This window comes from Elgaria multicarinata, chromosome 2, assembly GCF_023053635.1.
Source record: "Elgaria multicarinata webbii isolate HBS135686 ecotype San Diego chromosome 2, rElgMul1.1.pri, whole genome shotgun sequence".
In the NCBI taxonomy this organism is placed as follows: Eukaryota; Metazoa; Chordata; class Lepidosauria; order Squamata; family Anguidae; genus Elgaria; species Elgaria multicarinata.
Genome location: NC_086172.1, coordinates 128,370,514 through 128,386,035, shown reverse-complemented (window position 1 = coordinate 128,386,035; position 15,522 = coordinate 128,370,514). Strand labels below are relative to the sequence as shown.

The window sequence follows — 15,522 nt, the reverse complement described above, 5'->3', positions numbered from 1 at the left end:
TACTTTCTACATATATCTCAACCACTCTTCCCTTCCCCTTCACCTCCTCTTTATTATCTATATTTCCCAAATGCTCCAAGAACAGCTGGCCATTATCTGTCTCCCCTACCTTTCAGCTACTATATTACCCCCTGACAGGCATGACCATATAAGTCTCCCCCCTTGCACACAGAGCCTTTCCTCTGCCCTCAGAAGCTGGGCAAGCAAAGTATCCCCCTTTCCAGCCCAAGTAATCTGTTATTGCTGTATTTGAGAAACACCTTAATTGCCATCTCCATGTGTTCAGCATACATGAGAAGGGACTCTATTCACCTTCTCACATGTACTGAATGCACAAACAGTGGGGAGTACAGCCACTAGCGCAACGGTGGCAGGGCTAGCTCATACAGTAGGGTCACTCTGCACCCATAGCTGCAACCATTAAGACTAGAAATTAACATTTTTAACAGCTGAAGGTGACAAAAGTAAGGGACGAAGAAAATGTAGCTATAATACTGTTTGGTTTGGGGTTGACAGATCAGATAGAAATATTAGAATTTCTGTTTGTTTGTTTTTGTATTTAACATGAGACTGCCAAACATCAAGAAAAAATAGTGGCCAACATAGAGCTATTGGACTGAACAGAATGGTAGAGTGAACATTTGGGTGCCATCATCATAAAGGTATTAGCAGAAACTATTAGAATAACCACACAGACTCAATTACTTAATTTTTGACTTTGCACTCTCTCTCCTACGTTGGTGGTAGAATTGTCTGGAAAAATTAGGAAAATGGCATTTTTAGACAGAAACAACAATGTCTAGTTTTAACATACTCAGTGGGCCACATTGCTGAATAAATGCATAATGAACAATTTTTCATTATCTCCCTCTGGAGGAAAAGCTAAGTGGCCTTATTTAAAGCAGGACATGTAACTGTGGTTCTCATATCAAAATAAGATCAAAATTATGATACTAATCAATACTTAGCAGGGGTCCTTGCAAACAGATCTGAACACAATCATCTTAAGAGATATTATAGTAATGAAAGTATCTAGAAACAGTGTAATCCTGTGTATGTTTAGACAGAAAAAAAATTCCTAAAACCCCCAGCATTCCCCAGCCCATATTTTCTTTCACCCAGGTCTTTCCTGTTCCTCATGTGTCTGTTTAGATCAGGAGCCGGGAACCTTTTTTTTTATAGATACATCTCCTTGGGGGTATTATGTCCACATGTGTGAGGCCAGAACCTAAAATGAGCAGAGCCATCCCTTCTCTCTCTTTTTTTGACACCCTCTTTTCTCTCCTACTCTTCTTCTTTACCTGCCCAGCAAACTGCTGGGGAAAGGACAGATTGCTTTTGCCAGAGGTCCAAACTGATCACTTGCAGCGAACTTTTGAAATTAAGTTGATGGCTGCAGATTGCCCACCTGTGATTTAGATTGTAAACCTGCAGACAGTGTTTAGTCATTGTCAGTTTTATATTTTATACTGTATATTGTCTTGCTTTTTAGAGGATAGAAAATATTATTAACAACTGCTGGAATCAACCTTCTTTCTTTAAAGAAATTCATTTATGTGAAAATAATGAACCTTATAAAAATATATGGGTAACAAATAGCAGTAAACAGATTGATAATACCATTGACACATATAACAGCAAAATGCTCTGTGCATATAGAAACTTCAACTTCAGGTTTTATTTCATAATTATAAATTATGTTTGTTTTAAGATTGCAAGAAAAAATAGAGCTAGCTTTAGCGTGTTTCTTTTCATGAAACTTGTCATACCTAAGTGTGGCCCTCTTATTGCAATAGGAAGGCCACACCTAGAAAAGTACTGCACCCACCTGTAGTTACCTAAATTGGTCAAAGAAAAAAATGATATTAAGCAAGTTGTTCACTTGAGTATGGGTTGTCATTGAATCGTGGGGTTGTTGTTGAATCATGGCTTATGTGCGAAAGACAGGTTGCTTACCTGTAACTGTAGTTCGAGTGGTCATCTGTGCAGTCACACATATGGGCTCTGCGCCTGCGCGGGGCCAGCTTCGGAAACTTCTCTAGCTGAAAACGTTTTAGGCGGGAACCCCTCCCCCACCGTCCACTGAGCATGCTCAGGGGTTCCCGCCTAATCCCCTCAGTTCCTGAAACCGCCTAAACAGTCTCACTGAGAACCACCAGGTGATCAAAAATTTTAATGACACCATAGTGGGGACGGTGGGAGGATTGTGTGACTGCACAGATGACCACTCGAAGAACTACAGTTACAGGTAAGCAACCTGTCTTTCTTCTTCGCGGTCTCTGTGCATCACACATATGGGCGATTAACAAGCTGACTTACCGGAGGTGGGTGGTGTCAGTTGATGGTTGAGTACTCATAGAATTGCCGATAAGACGGCACGCCCAAAGGCACAGTCTCTGCGCGCCCTGATATCCAGGCGGTAGTGACTGGCAAAGGTCAGAGGTGTCGACCAGGTAGCCGCTTTGCAGAGGTCTGGTAAAGCGATCCCCTTTTCAAAAGCCGTAGAAGTGGCCACTCCTCTCGTGGAATGAGAGCGCACTTTACCCTCCAACGGGAGGCCAGCGAGTTCATAGGCTAGCTTAATAGTCTGAACCACCCAAGCAGATATTCTCTGCGGAGATGCCTGAAGTCCCTTTTGGCTGCCCCCGTAACAAACAAAAAGTCTTTGGGATCTCCGGAGGGTGGCAGTTCTGGACAGGTAAAAGGCAAGGGCCTGTCTTACGTCCAGGGTATGTAGAGCAGACTCAATAGGGGACGTCAGCGAAGGAAAGAAACTTGGGAGCGTAATGTCCTGTCCAAGATGAAAGGAAGACACAACTTTCGGCAGAAAAGCTGGGTCTGGTCTAAGGACCACCTTGTCAGCGTGAAACACCGTGTATGGTGAGTCTATGCGAAGTGCTGCTAGTTCAGATGCACGCCTAGCAGATGTGACTGCAACAAGGAATGTCACCTTAAAAGTTAGTCGGCGCAAGTCCGTCCTTGCTAAAGGTTCAAAGGGCTTGGCAGACAGTGCCTTGAGCACCACCGAGAGGCTCCATTGAGGGACAAAGGAACGAACTGGTGGGATGGTGCTTTTCATGCCCTTCAAGAACCGTTTTGTCAAAGGGTGTGTGAAGACCGAACAGCCCTGAATCCAATGGTGTGAAGTAGAGATTGCTGCTAAATAAACTCTAAGTGACGAGAACTTAAGTCCTTTTTTAAATAAAGAAAAGAGAAAGGAAAGTACTGTTGCTATTGGTGCTGAAAACGGGTTCTCGTTTCTACTGAGGGCAAAGGCAGAAAATGCTGTCCATTTTTTTGCATATGACCTTCTAGTAGCTGGTTTCCTAGCTGCTAGGATAATGTTCCATATGTCAGTAGGCAGCGGTTTGTTGTCTAACGTTGCCTTATCCTCCAAGCTGTTAGGTTTAGGGACTGGACATCCGGATGGAAGATGAGTCCCTTCCCCTTCGATATGAGGTTGTGGCATTGAGGCAGTCTGATAAACTCCGCTGAGGGCAGTTTGAGTAGCGGAGTGAACCACGGCTGCCTTGGCCACCAAATCGCTACTAAGATGGCGTCGGTGTTGTCGCTGCACAGCTTTATAATAACTCTTGAGAGGAGTGGTATGGGGGGAAACAGGTACAGGAGCTGTCCTGTCCACATCCTTTCGAAGGCGTCTCCTAGAGACGCTGCCCCGTGGCCCGCCCACGTGCAGTATTGGCTGCAGATGGCGTTCTCTGGTAACGCGAATAAATCTATTACAGGCTGTCCCCATGCCTGAAAGATCATGTCCAGAACAGTGTCTTTCATCCGCCACTCGTGCGTATCCACAAAGGTACGGCTGAGGTCGTCTGCCAGGATATTGTCCTGGCCTGCGATATGAATGGCAGACGAAGTCATGTCATGGGCAATTGCCCAATGCCAAATGTCCAGAGTGAGGGAGATCAGGTCCATAGACCTCGTTCCACCTTGCTTGTTTATATGCCAGACAGCAGCCATATTGTCTGTATGGATCTGGATTACCTGACCCGATAAGGTCTGCTGAAAGGCATACAGAGCTTTTTGGATAGCCATCAACTCCAAGACGTTGATGTGTCTTTTCCTGTCGAGGGAGCTCCTGGATGGTTAGATCCCCTCAGTGGGCTCCCCAGCCCAATAGGGATGCATCTGTCATTAGATGTTGTGATGGTAGTGGGGGTTTGAAGTCCAAGCCTTGTGTGATACTGGACAAATCCGTCCACCAAAGGAGCGTGTCCTTTATTTTGGCAGGGAGCGACAATTTCACTCAATGAGCGTCCAATGTATTGTCGTACTCCCGCAGAAGCCACAACTGTAGAGGTCTCATGTGCAGACGCTCCCAAGGGACGACGTTGACCGTCGCTGCCATGAAACCCAATAACCTTTGCACCTGGAAGGCAGAGGTGATTTTAGAGTGGAAGAGCTTAATTGCAAGTTTAATTAACGTATTAGCTCTATCCTCTGGAAGGAAAGCCCTGGAGCAGGTTGAGTCCAGAATTGCTCCAAGGAATTTTATTTTTTGAGTTGATTGAAAATTTGATTTTTCTTTGTTGATGCAAAGGCCTAATTTGTTGAGGAGGTTGATGGTGAGGTGGGTATTACGGGCGGCTTCCTGCTCCGTATTAGCCACTATCAGCCAATCGTCCAAGTAGGGGTAGATCTCTACCCCTCGAGTCCTCAGAAAGGCGCAAACTGGTGCCATACACTTTGTGAAGACTCGGGGGGCAGTAGAAAGCCCAAAAGGAAGCACTTTGAATTGGAAAACGTCTTCCCCTACTATGAACCTGAGGTATTGGCGATGATCGGGATAGATTGAAACATGAAAATATGCATCCTTAAGGTCGATAGACTTGAACCAATCCCCTTGGGAGAGGAAAGGTAGGATGCTTGCTAAAGAGTTCATCCGGAATTTTTTAGGGTTGATGAACTTGTTTAGCTCCCTGAGGTCCAAAATAGGTCTCAGCCCCCCATCCCGTTTCGGAACCGTAAAGTAACGGGAGTAAAAACCGCCTCCCAATGCGCAAGTTGGTAATCGCTCTATGGCGCCCTTCTCTAAGAGACGTAGTCTCTTGCAACAGAGCGTCTGTAGGTGGTGAGAACCTTGCGGTTCCGAGGGGAGGGGGGGTGGAGAACTCTATTTTGTAGCCCAGAGATATGATGTTAAGGACCCATGTGTCAGATGTAATAGTGGTCCCACTGCAGAAAAAGGGGGCAAGAATGTCACCAAACTTAGGTGTTAGGCTGTTTGGTGTATGACAGTCAAAGACGCCGTCTTTGATTCGGGTCAGGCTTGTCCCTCCTTTGATTTTAGTTTGCTTTTCTTCCGTTGGGGTTCTTCGGACCCAACTTGCTCTCTTAGAGATTTTCCTGGCCGCTTTTGACGAGGCGGTAAGAGAGGAGGAGGGGGGAACCGATAAGGCATCACTCCGTGATGGAGGAGGTTGGGGCACGGACTCCATTGTATTGGGAGATTTGGTGCATCGAGATGTAGTTGGTTTCTCCACTGCCTCCAACGCCTTTTCCCAAAGTAACGCCCGAAGGCGATCAGATCGGTTCTTCCTGGTTTGCCTTGAGAATTTCAGGCAAAAACAACAGGACTCGACGACATGCGTCTCTCCCAAGTACAGCAAACACCAGGAATGTCCGTCGGTTTGGGATATCTTCTGCCCACAACCGGAGCACTTTTTGAAGAGGCCTTGTAGTGCCATAGGCACCAAGGCTGAGGTAACGAACAACAAGTAAAAAAATTTTTAAAATTATTTTTATATATAACTAGATAGGAAAAGATTAGAAAACTGTAGAGGTAAGAAAAAGGATGAAAATAGTATTATTCAGCTAGGTATAACGATACCAAAAACAGAGAAGTCTCCAAACGCTGTTGACCCTACAGGCGGTTGAAGAGAACTGAGGGGATTAGGCAGGAACCCCTGACTATGCTCAGTGGACGGTGGGGGAGGGGTTCCTGCCTAAAAGAATTTCAGCTATAGAAGTTTCCGAACCTGGCCCTGCGCAGGCGCAGAGCCCATATGTGTGATGCACAGAGACCACGAAGAAGAACCCTGCACTATGATTTAACTATGGTTGTTAATCATGAACAACCCAGAGTTCACAACCCAACAACAAGCCATGGGTTCTCTTCATGCTCTACCCATACTCTGGGTTGTTGTTACGTGTGAATATGTGCAAATTCCACAACTGCACAATAAAAGCCTCATCTGGAAGCACCCCTGGGCACAATCATTTCCACTATTATGAGATATATTGTAGTTCTGTTTAACCTATAGCAATTATTTCAAAAATTTGCATATCTGCATATAAACCAGCATGCAAATCTGCATCCTCTTTTGTTCTCTTTTTTATTATTCATTTCTTTTCTTTTTTCCCTTTTTCTTTTGGGGCAATGTGCATGTGGCCACTGAACTTTTAGACATGAACACAAACCAGCTTACAAAAGATAGGGGAAATAAATATGATACACAGGGCCTTAAGCAGGAATGGGATAGGGAATTGGATTGTTCCATTTCCCTAGGGAGGTTGTGGGCTCTCACACACTAGAGGCATTCAAAAGGCAGCTGGAGAGCCAGCTGTCAGGTATGCTTTAGGGTGGATTCCTGCATTGAGCACGGGGTTGGACTCGATGGCCTTATAGGCCCCTTCCAACTCTACTATTCTATGATTCTGTTATTCGTTTTGCCTAATCAATGGATTGCCGCTTTAGTATCTGTACCTGAAGTGTTTCTGGATCTCAGGTTACTCTTGTTCCGTGTCTACTGGACACCACAACGCCTCTTTACTAAGGGTTTGTATCAATCAGCTAACTGCTGGAGGTGTAACCACAGCTAATGCTTTTTTTACAATACGTTTTAGCAATGCCCAACCGTTGCCTCTTTGGGAGGAGATTATTATACTGATAAACCTTGTATTGGAGCACCCTTTAATAATTACTAACGTTCATGTTCTCTTAAATTATCTATCTACTACCTAGAATTTAACACACAGTCAATGCAAATGGATTCTCTGCACCCCTTTGACAGCTAAAAGTCTAATATTACAACATTGGAAGGATAAAGGCTCACTTCTTATAATGCAACAATTGAGAACCTAACTACGCTTTCAACATTTAAATAGATGGTATATAGACTTCACTTGCAGATGGATAGTTATATGGATTTTTGTTCTGCTTTTGTTGAAGTTTATGCCTAATTCTTAGAAAGGCATATCACTCACACACACACTTCATATATACACATTGAAATTGATATATTCAAATTTCTGTAAATATTTTCTTTTCTTCTATTTTCTGTTTTGTTGAAATTTCACAGTAAAACTGAATAATAACTTTTAAAAGATAGGAGGGGAAGAAAATTACAACAATTGAACTAAAAACCAGCAGAATAAAAGCATTCAAGTATCCTCCTTAAAATTCTTTGGGAATTGGAATTGTTTCAATATTATTATTATTTTAAAAAATTATATTACATTTCTGTGTTGCCCAAAACCTGAAGTTCTCTGGACAGTTCAAAGACTTGTTATTTTTGTTTATTTCCTACAGCGATCTTCACTATAACCCTTGTGCTGTTATGAGGAAAAAGTAAGAGGGCAATGGAGAAATTGTTGCTGGTACTATATTACCTCTCTTATTGATCTTAATTTCAAACAAATAAAATTTACATCCCAATGTGGCTAATTTTACATTTATAGTTTTAATGTGTTTTAGTTTTTCCACTAAATGAAAAGCTAAGTGCACTTCCTTATTTTTTAAATTCCTATATGATAGATATATATAGGAAAAGTGACACTGTATTGAATCTGCATGGCACCAAAAAACCCCCCAAAAAACAGTACACAATGCTGTTTTGATTGAACTACGGAAAAACACTAACTTTTTAAAAAATATATCATATATATCCTGCCTTTTCCTACAGAGTTCAAGGAAATCTCCTGTCCACAAACTAACCAGATTTAGATCAGATCAGCTTTAGCACAATTGCTGCATCAGCAGCCTTCAGATGATGATGCCCTGGGAATAAGAATTCTCCCATCCTCTTGGCAGCAGAATATTTAACACTGCTACCATTTCTGCATGAAAAGGGTCAGAATCCAAAGGACAAATGAAAAAGTACTAAAATGTGAATATGAAAAGCTACTTGCTGTGGCAGAGAAAGCACTGGTTATTTAATTCACTGAGAATTTGACACAAGCACACTTCCATTTTATCAAGGGTGTTTGATCTTCTTAATCCAGCAACAAAAGCTTATCTTGAGAGACAAGAAAAAAATAAAATGTATTCATGGACTATATTATTGGTATGGAAATTAAGTTTTGTATATAAAAGATTATGCAAAAATGCCATTCATACATGATAGTATTTATGGTGGGATGTACTAAGATGAGAGGTTAAAGGCACAATCCTATGCACATTCAGACAGAAAAAAGTCCCACAACTCCCACTATTCCCCAGCTAGCCATGCTGGTTATGGGAATGCTGGGAGTTATAGGACTGGTTCCTGGTAAACATGCATATAGGATTGTGCCTTTAGTCACACTGTTTTTAATAGTCACTGCAAATGGAAGTTCCTCTGTTACTATTATCAATTATAAGACTACTACTATTATTTTGAATACCCCCGCAAAGAAAACTAGCTTGAATATTATTTTCTCGAGTCTTCCCTTTTCCTTAATGCTACATATTTCTAGAATTAATCTCAGTACCTTGAACCACATTTTGGTTCTTTATTTCTTATGGAAATACCTAACAATGCTGATAACCTTCTCAGTCAATGTGTATTTAATGCATATGCATTACACACATTTATACTTCAGTATATTCAACAATAAAATAGCAAGTCAGCTATGGTTCCTGGCTCTTTTTTTCTGACAGAATTCCTTCAAGGCTAAAATTTCTCATTCATAGTTTCTTAAAAATAACTAGCTTGATCTTCTCTTTGGTAAATCTACTTAGTTGCTTCCCCCTGTTTTATCCTCTTAATATTTTATTCTTATTTTTTTTAGTTATTTTTTTACCTCAAGACAAATGGTTTCCAACCTCCCCTCATCACCCTGCCCCACAATGGCAAATGTTTTGAGTAACATAAGTAACATCTGAGCTATACAAAGTAGTTGGGAACCGTAAAACTTCACAAACGACAGATGGCAGACACAGTGTAGTTCCTATGATGAAGATGAAGATGCATTCACCTGCTGGAGTTGTGCTTTTGAGATGCGAATGACAGGGGGAAACTTGTTGCCACTGGGAATGACAGGAAGTTGCCTACGGGCAGCTGACCAGGAAGAGGAAGAGTGGCTCTCTGCTGATTGACTCCTTGGGAAGCCAGTCTCTTTCTTAGGGTCCGGGTGCGTGGTGAGGTGGGCTATAGGGCTCAGGGTACGGAGGATGGGGCTTGAAATTCTTGGGATGGAGAAATGCAGCATGTGAAGGGAGTTGAGCTGTGAGAACAACATGGCAGGGAAAAGAGAAAATGTTTCAAATATATATTAAGAACACTATTTTGGTCTAGTCTATGTAGCTTTATACTTTGTTTCTTCCAGTAGTTAATATTATAAAGAGTAAATACCGGAAGTTTAAATACATGTAGGAAAGTATCCCAAAATAAATATGTAATTATCCCTCAATTTAGCAATGTCCTCCCATATGTCACTTAATCCCTCTGAAAGTGTACATTCAAGAAAGTGTTTACAGAAAGACACTGCTTGCAAAGGCATTTACTAGATAATGTGTTTGCCTTAGCAACTCCTACTTGACAAGCACAGTCACACAATGATGAAAATGCTGGCTTTGATCCAGACCTTACATTCTGTTAAGGGCTTCTTCCATCTGCAGAAGGTATTTGATCCAGGAGAGCGTTTCCAATAGTGGAAAGGGGAAAGAGATCATTTTCACTGTTTCCCCTCCCCTACAGCTCCTATGCCCCCCCTGAAAATCTGCTCCAGGGGGTAGGAAATCCTCTGGAACAGTGTAGGAGGTGGCACTGGGAGTGGAGGTGGAGGGGAAATTGACAAAAAAAATGGCAAAAAATGAATGCATATAAATTCAGGGCCAAAATATATATATGCATATATATTTTCCAAACTAAATATATCCATCTAGATTCAAACTAAACCTGTAGTGAGCAAGGTTGCATACACAGTATGCTAATACTGTCAAAGCATTTACACACTGTAACACAAGAAAATTGCTTCAAAAGTGTAACATTTATTGTGAGAGTTTGTTGAAGGGATGTATTTTGTAATTCATGGATTGTAAACAGGAAAAAAATGAGGGAAAAATAATGTAGCCCATTTGTTTAACAAGCTCTGGGGAACCTCCAGCCTGCAGAGGCGCCCCATCCAGTCTCTGCCGGCCCCCCTCCAAGCCCTTCCTCTGACTACCAAAAGGCTTGGGGAGGAGGCAGAGGAGAGGATAACAAGGATAACTTTCCGAAGATAACAAGGGGATACATCTTGCTTTGCTTTCCACTTCCCATCCTAATTGGAAGGGGAACAACGAGCTAAGTGTTTCAGCTGCCCCACCTCATCCCCAATTGGGGAAACGGTCCCCAGCTGAAGTAGAGGCTGGAGAAGCTCCAGCTGGGGGACCAATGAGATCAGCAGAGTTTGGCTGCCTCCATAGAGACCGTGCAGAATGTATGAAGTCAGGCACTAGGGTGGCCCGGGAAGAAGTGGCTGCTCTTTCCCCTCAGCACTCAGACAAAGCCAAAATGGGTGGGGCGATGACGTCAGTGGCCATGCATTACTGCTTTTAAATTCTATACTGGTTTTAGCTTGATTAATGGCTTAATTTGTTTTTAGCTGTTTATATTTATTGTTTTATATTGTTTGTTTAATTTTATCTGTACGCCGCCCTCAGATCCTAGTGATATAGGGTGGGATACAAATGTTTTAATAAATAAATAAAATGTCATCCAACCTGTGCTGGGCGCAGTGGGCAGCAATTCAACCCCACACCTAAAACCAGTTCCCCATCCCTATGTTAAAGGTAATGTATAGGGAATGGACCGCAAGCAACAACCCACAAAGCGACTCACCAAAGACACCATGGCGATTGCCCCTTCTCTGGTAAGCGTTCCTTCCTTTCGCTCTGACTCAAGTTAATGCTCCAGCAGACTTAAATGTGTGTGTGCTAATCATCAAAATTCTAAAAGTATGGAAATACAGGAAATCTGGAAGAGCATTTGGAGATGGGGATGGTGGGATCTTTGCTAACTGGAGTTAGCACAAAAATTTCAGGCCAGCAAGAGAGCAGGCTGGGATACTGCACCCCTCCTCTCTGCCAGCATGGAAACCAAACCTGTTAGAGGAAGGAAGATGCAAGATGAGCTGCTAGAGGAGGGATGCAGCTCTCCATCCCTCTCTGCCAGCCCCCAGCAGGCTAGAAAAAAGTTGTTTAGGCTAGTAACTTTTAGGGGCTTATTTAAAAGGCTGGTTTAATCATAGGTATGTCCCACTGAGTTTAACTGCATGTGATATCTGTGTGCAGAGGACTGTAGTCTTAGTATGCTGAATACTTGGAAGTTAGAAAGTGCTACAATTGAAATGAAGTTGATTTCCCATTCACCCCTTCCTTCTTATCAGAGGCCTTGACTAAGGTTTGTTTGTTTGTTTGTTTGTTTGTTTTTAAAAAATCACTTTGAAGCTGTTTTGAGAGTCCTAAATGATGGATCTTACATGCCAAAAATCTGGCTTCATCATGCATCGCAAATAAGAAATAAACCCAGTGTTTAGCTTTCCAAAGTCTGTGAGCAGCATTTCACTTATCTAGCCTGAAAAACCACATTGAAAATGAGATTCTAGCCTATGAAAACTTCTATGGGCAAATGAATACAGTGGCTCTAATATAATTCCTTTTTTAAAAAGCTGGATTTAATTATGATTTTAACAAGTAGTGTAGCATCTATGCTGGAACAGCAAAGTCAGTTTGGGTAGAAGAGACAGGTGCTGGGAAAAGGAGGATTTTAAGGAAGCCATGAGAATAGGAGTGAAACATTGATTCACAAGCAGGGCTGTCTTTCCTTGAGGGCAGAAAGTTGAGCTACCTGGAGTGTGAGATGCAGGCAATCATACTGACAAAGCAGTGGTCAATTTGTGAACCAGGGGGAGAAAAAGTTACATTTATTACTCCCTGCAGCTAGCAGCCTCATGAGTCCAGAGTACCCCATGTATCCTGATAAGGCCTAAGGTAGCACGAGCTGCCTAAAACAATGAGAAACTGCCCCTGCAGTTTTCTGCCCCCCAACGTATTTTTCACCAATCCAGAACCAATTTTTTGAGTTGGCAGCTAGGGAAAAGAGCCAATTAAAAAGCAGAAAATTGAGGAGCATCAGGAGATAAAAACAACAACAACTGCACTCTGTTAAAGGAATTCACCTTTGTTCCTCTCTTCCTTGTTTGATCTTTACTTTTTGCCCAGCTATGAGCTTTGTTAGCAGATTTTGTTTATTCTTGGGGTCTTTCTGGCCTCAGCCTGGTTTTTGCCTTCTTCTGAGAGGTGAGAGTTAGGCTTCACCACCTTTTTCATTTTAAAACATTATCTTCACTTCCTACCTGAATTAATTTTCCTATCTGGACTTTGCTGGGTCTTACACCCTGGACTCTGGGAGAGGTCTCCTCCAACGTACATCTGGGTTCACAGGAGCCTGTTCTTCACATCTCTGCTTGGGATAGGTAGCTATACATTCCCTCTAATCCCTTCTCTAAAGGTTTAAACTGTTCTCCAATATAGTTGAAAGCTTCAAACATTGCATTTAACTAGTTTGAAGTGGTGGGATTTTAAGTGGGGCTAAATAACAATTCAAAGTACTGCTAGCTGGGCCAACTATAACTTTTGTATGTCATAGCTATTCCATTTGATGCTTTAATACAATTTTCTAATTTTGTTTTCTAATAGGCCTCAGCAAAAGTTAAACTGTAGTTTACTTTGCATGGTGTAATCTTAGCATGTAACTCGTGTGGTTCATGGGTACAAATGTATTTTCTCGGTAATCATTGCATGTTTCACATTTTACTCCTGCATGTGATGTTCTTTTCGATTTACATTCCTCTAAAAAACATTCATATCTTAATATTTCCTGTGTGGCATGTTTTCCTTTGTTTAACAAGTTAAAAGGCATTGTTTTCCTATTTGAATTTTAAAATATACATTTAAATATATTGAACTTTTAATGGCCTTAAGTCAGCTCTGGTTACACCCTCTCACCCACTGGGGCAAAGTCAGAACCTCATTTTCATTGTCAACAGGAAAAGAAGACAGAGTCATGCTGTACAGCACCATGTACATTGATGGCGCTATATAAATAAATAAATAATAATAATGCTATTAGGAAGGCCAGAGTCTGAGACCATGAGCAAGATAGTCAAAGTATGGAGAAGTGATGAAGCTCAGAACACAGCTCCCAGGCCAACGCTTTCATCTCCACTACACCCATTTTGTGCTGGTGCCCAGGACAGTTTCTCAAATTGTCAAATGTGCACACAGCCCCCAAAATGTTGCCTTCTCCTGTAATAGACCATGGACTGAGAAGGATAGTTTTGTGGGGGTGGTTATGGGGAGCTGACTCACATTTTTATACTTTTTCAAAATACCTCAGAATAACTTATATAATAGCATTTATTGCCTTCTGACAATAAAAATGGAATTCATGTAAAGTTAAATTATATTCAATTAAATATGCCAACTAGATGCACTTCTCAGGTTTTCTACTTTTCCAAAGTGGTCCTCAGAACCAAGCAAGCTGCTTAATCATGAGCTAAAGGAGCAAAACTTTATATATTATGGTTACTGCAAAAATATCCTGTATCTCTTCACTAAAAGTTATAGGATAAAAAGGAGGGTACTACAAAGACAATAAAAATCTCTATATAAATAAATAAATACTTAAAACATACAACTGTTGTTGTGCTTTACTGATATACAAATAGCTTAATAGTTAAAATATTTCCAAGATACTGATTAGTGTGTATTTTAATTAAAACAGCTTTGAGAGCTGCGGACATTGTTGGAACACACGCTAAATCCTGGGGAATTAGTTCTGCAAAGCTTTATCAATTATTACCCTCATCTTAAAGAACTAAATTAAATCCAATTGTAAGCAGAATATTATCTTTAAGGAGTATTTTGATTTGGCTTCAGATATTATGTTTCCAGTTAGAGATTTCTCAACTACCCGAATACAACAGAGATGAGCTACAGCTATTAGCAATTCACTTACTGGAGTAAGCGCCCCTTCTGCTTGGGCTTCCATCAGGCTTGTAGGTGTGACAGCAAGAAGATGGCCAGCAGTTCCAACTGGTAGTTCTAGTTGATCTGTAAAATGTTCAGAAGTTGCAATACAACAACACTCAACACCTAGATCCAGTGCTGCTCCAACCGCTGCATTCTTGGTATGAGCGTTAAGCCTGTCCTCTTGGGGGGACTCCTCAAGGACTTGAAGCACCTCAGGCTCTTCATCAGAAGGACTTCCAGTTGTTTTATGCCCCACAACTACATTAGTCCTGAAATCCTGCAGGTCTCGTTCCTTATCCACTATCACCCATTCTTTCGAATCAACCTCCTGCTGGCAGGAGCTCAAATTGACAGCCACATATCCATTGCTAACACCACCATCACCCTGTTCTGGAGAGCTTCCAGAGACAGGTTTCGAAACTTCAGGTAGGTATTCTTCATCATAGTGCCAAACATGCTCATGACAGGAGGAAACAGCAGGCACAGGTGTTTTCTGAGAAGCTGCCACAGCAGATTCATTGCCAGCATTCAGCTCTCTTTTCTTCTTCTCCATGCTTGGGAATATTGGGAGAAATTAAACAAACAGAAAATTAGTGTTAGCATTACCTGAACATGTGACGTACAGAACAACATGATACTACATAATGCCAATATGTTTTCAGTTAATTCGCTTTTTTAGAAAAATATCAAAACCACCACAGCTACATTTCTAACCAATATTGTAACTACCCTTTCAGGACTGGGCTCCTCAATTTATAATATGAAAAACAAGCTCCCCACTCCCACTATTGGAGCCTGGAATCATCATCTGAACATTTCAGGGTTCATCATATGACATGAGTAACACTGAAATCTGTGCCAAACAACTGATCAATTAAAGATGACTCATTATAAAGCAAGAAACTGCAAAGACAGCTCAGCACAAAAGAAGCCATTACATACCAGATTTCCAGAAATTTATCAGCATCTGGCTTTGACTCCAGTGTCAGACGTTTCTCCAGTTCAAAACTATGGATTGATCGTAACTTCCGAACCAGAGGGACATCCCGATCTGGCTGTGTGGTCTCTGAACGGACTCTAATTGGAGAACCGAGGCTTGGTGCATTAAGCATGCCATTAATTGGCCCATGGCTGTTTTCCTCTTCTGTAGCAGCCTATGATAAAACACCACAACGGAACTATTAAACATTAGGTAAATCATGACAGACACCAAGCATAACATATAATAGATAACATCCCAGGTTTTCACTCTCAAAGATCTTATTACTGAAAGAGAAACCACA

The 15,522-nt window shown here is 41.6% G+C and overlaps 1 protein-coding gene across 2 annotated transcripts in view; it reads right to left on the bottom strand.

Moving 5' to 3' along the window:
- The window catches only part of TTBK2 (tau tubulin kinase 2), a 79,402-nt gene that overhangs the window by 7,578 nt on the left and 56,302 nt on the right, over positions 1–15,522 (bottom strand). Inside the window, exons 12-14 of one of the 2 annotated variants that reach the window (XM_063117645.1) lie at positions 15,182–15,393; positions 14,226–14,793; positions 9,199–9,447 (exon numbers count right to left, since the gene is read on the bottom strand). In XM_063117645.1, the coding sequence (XP_062973715.1) occupies positions 9,199–9,447; positions 14,226–14,793; positions 15,182–15,393 (1,029 nt within the window). The remainder of the gene's footprint in view (positions 1–9,198; positions 9,448–14,225; positions 14,794–15,181; positions 15,394–15,522) is intronic. The other variant, XM_063117646.1, reaches the window with a different exon arrangement.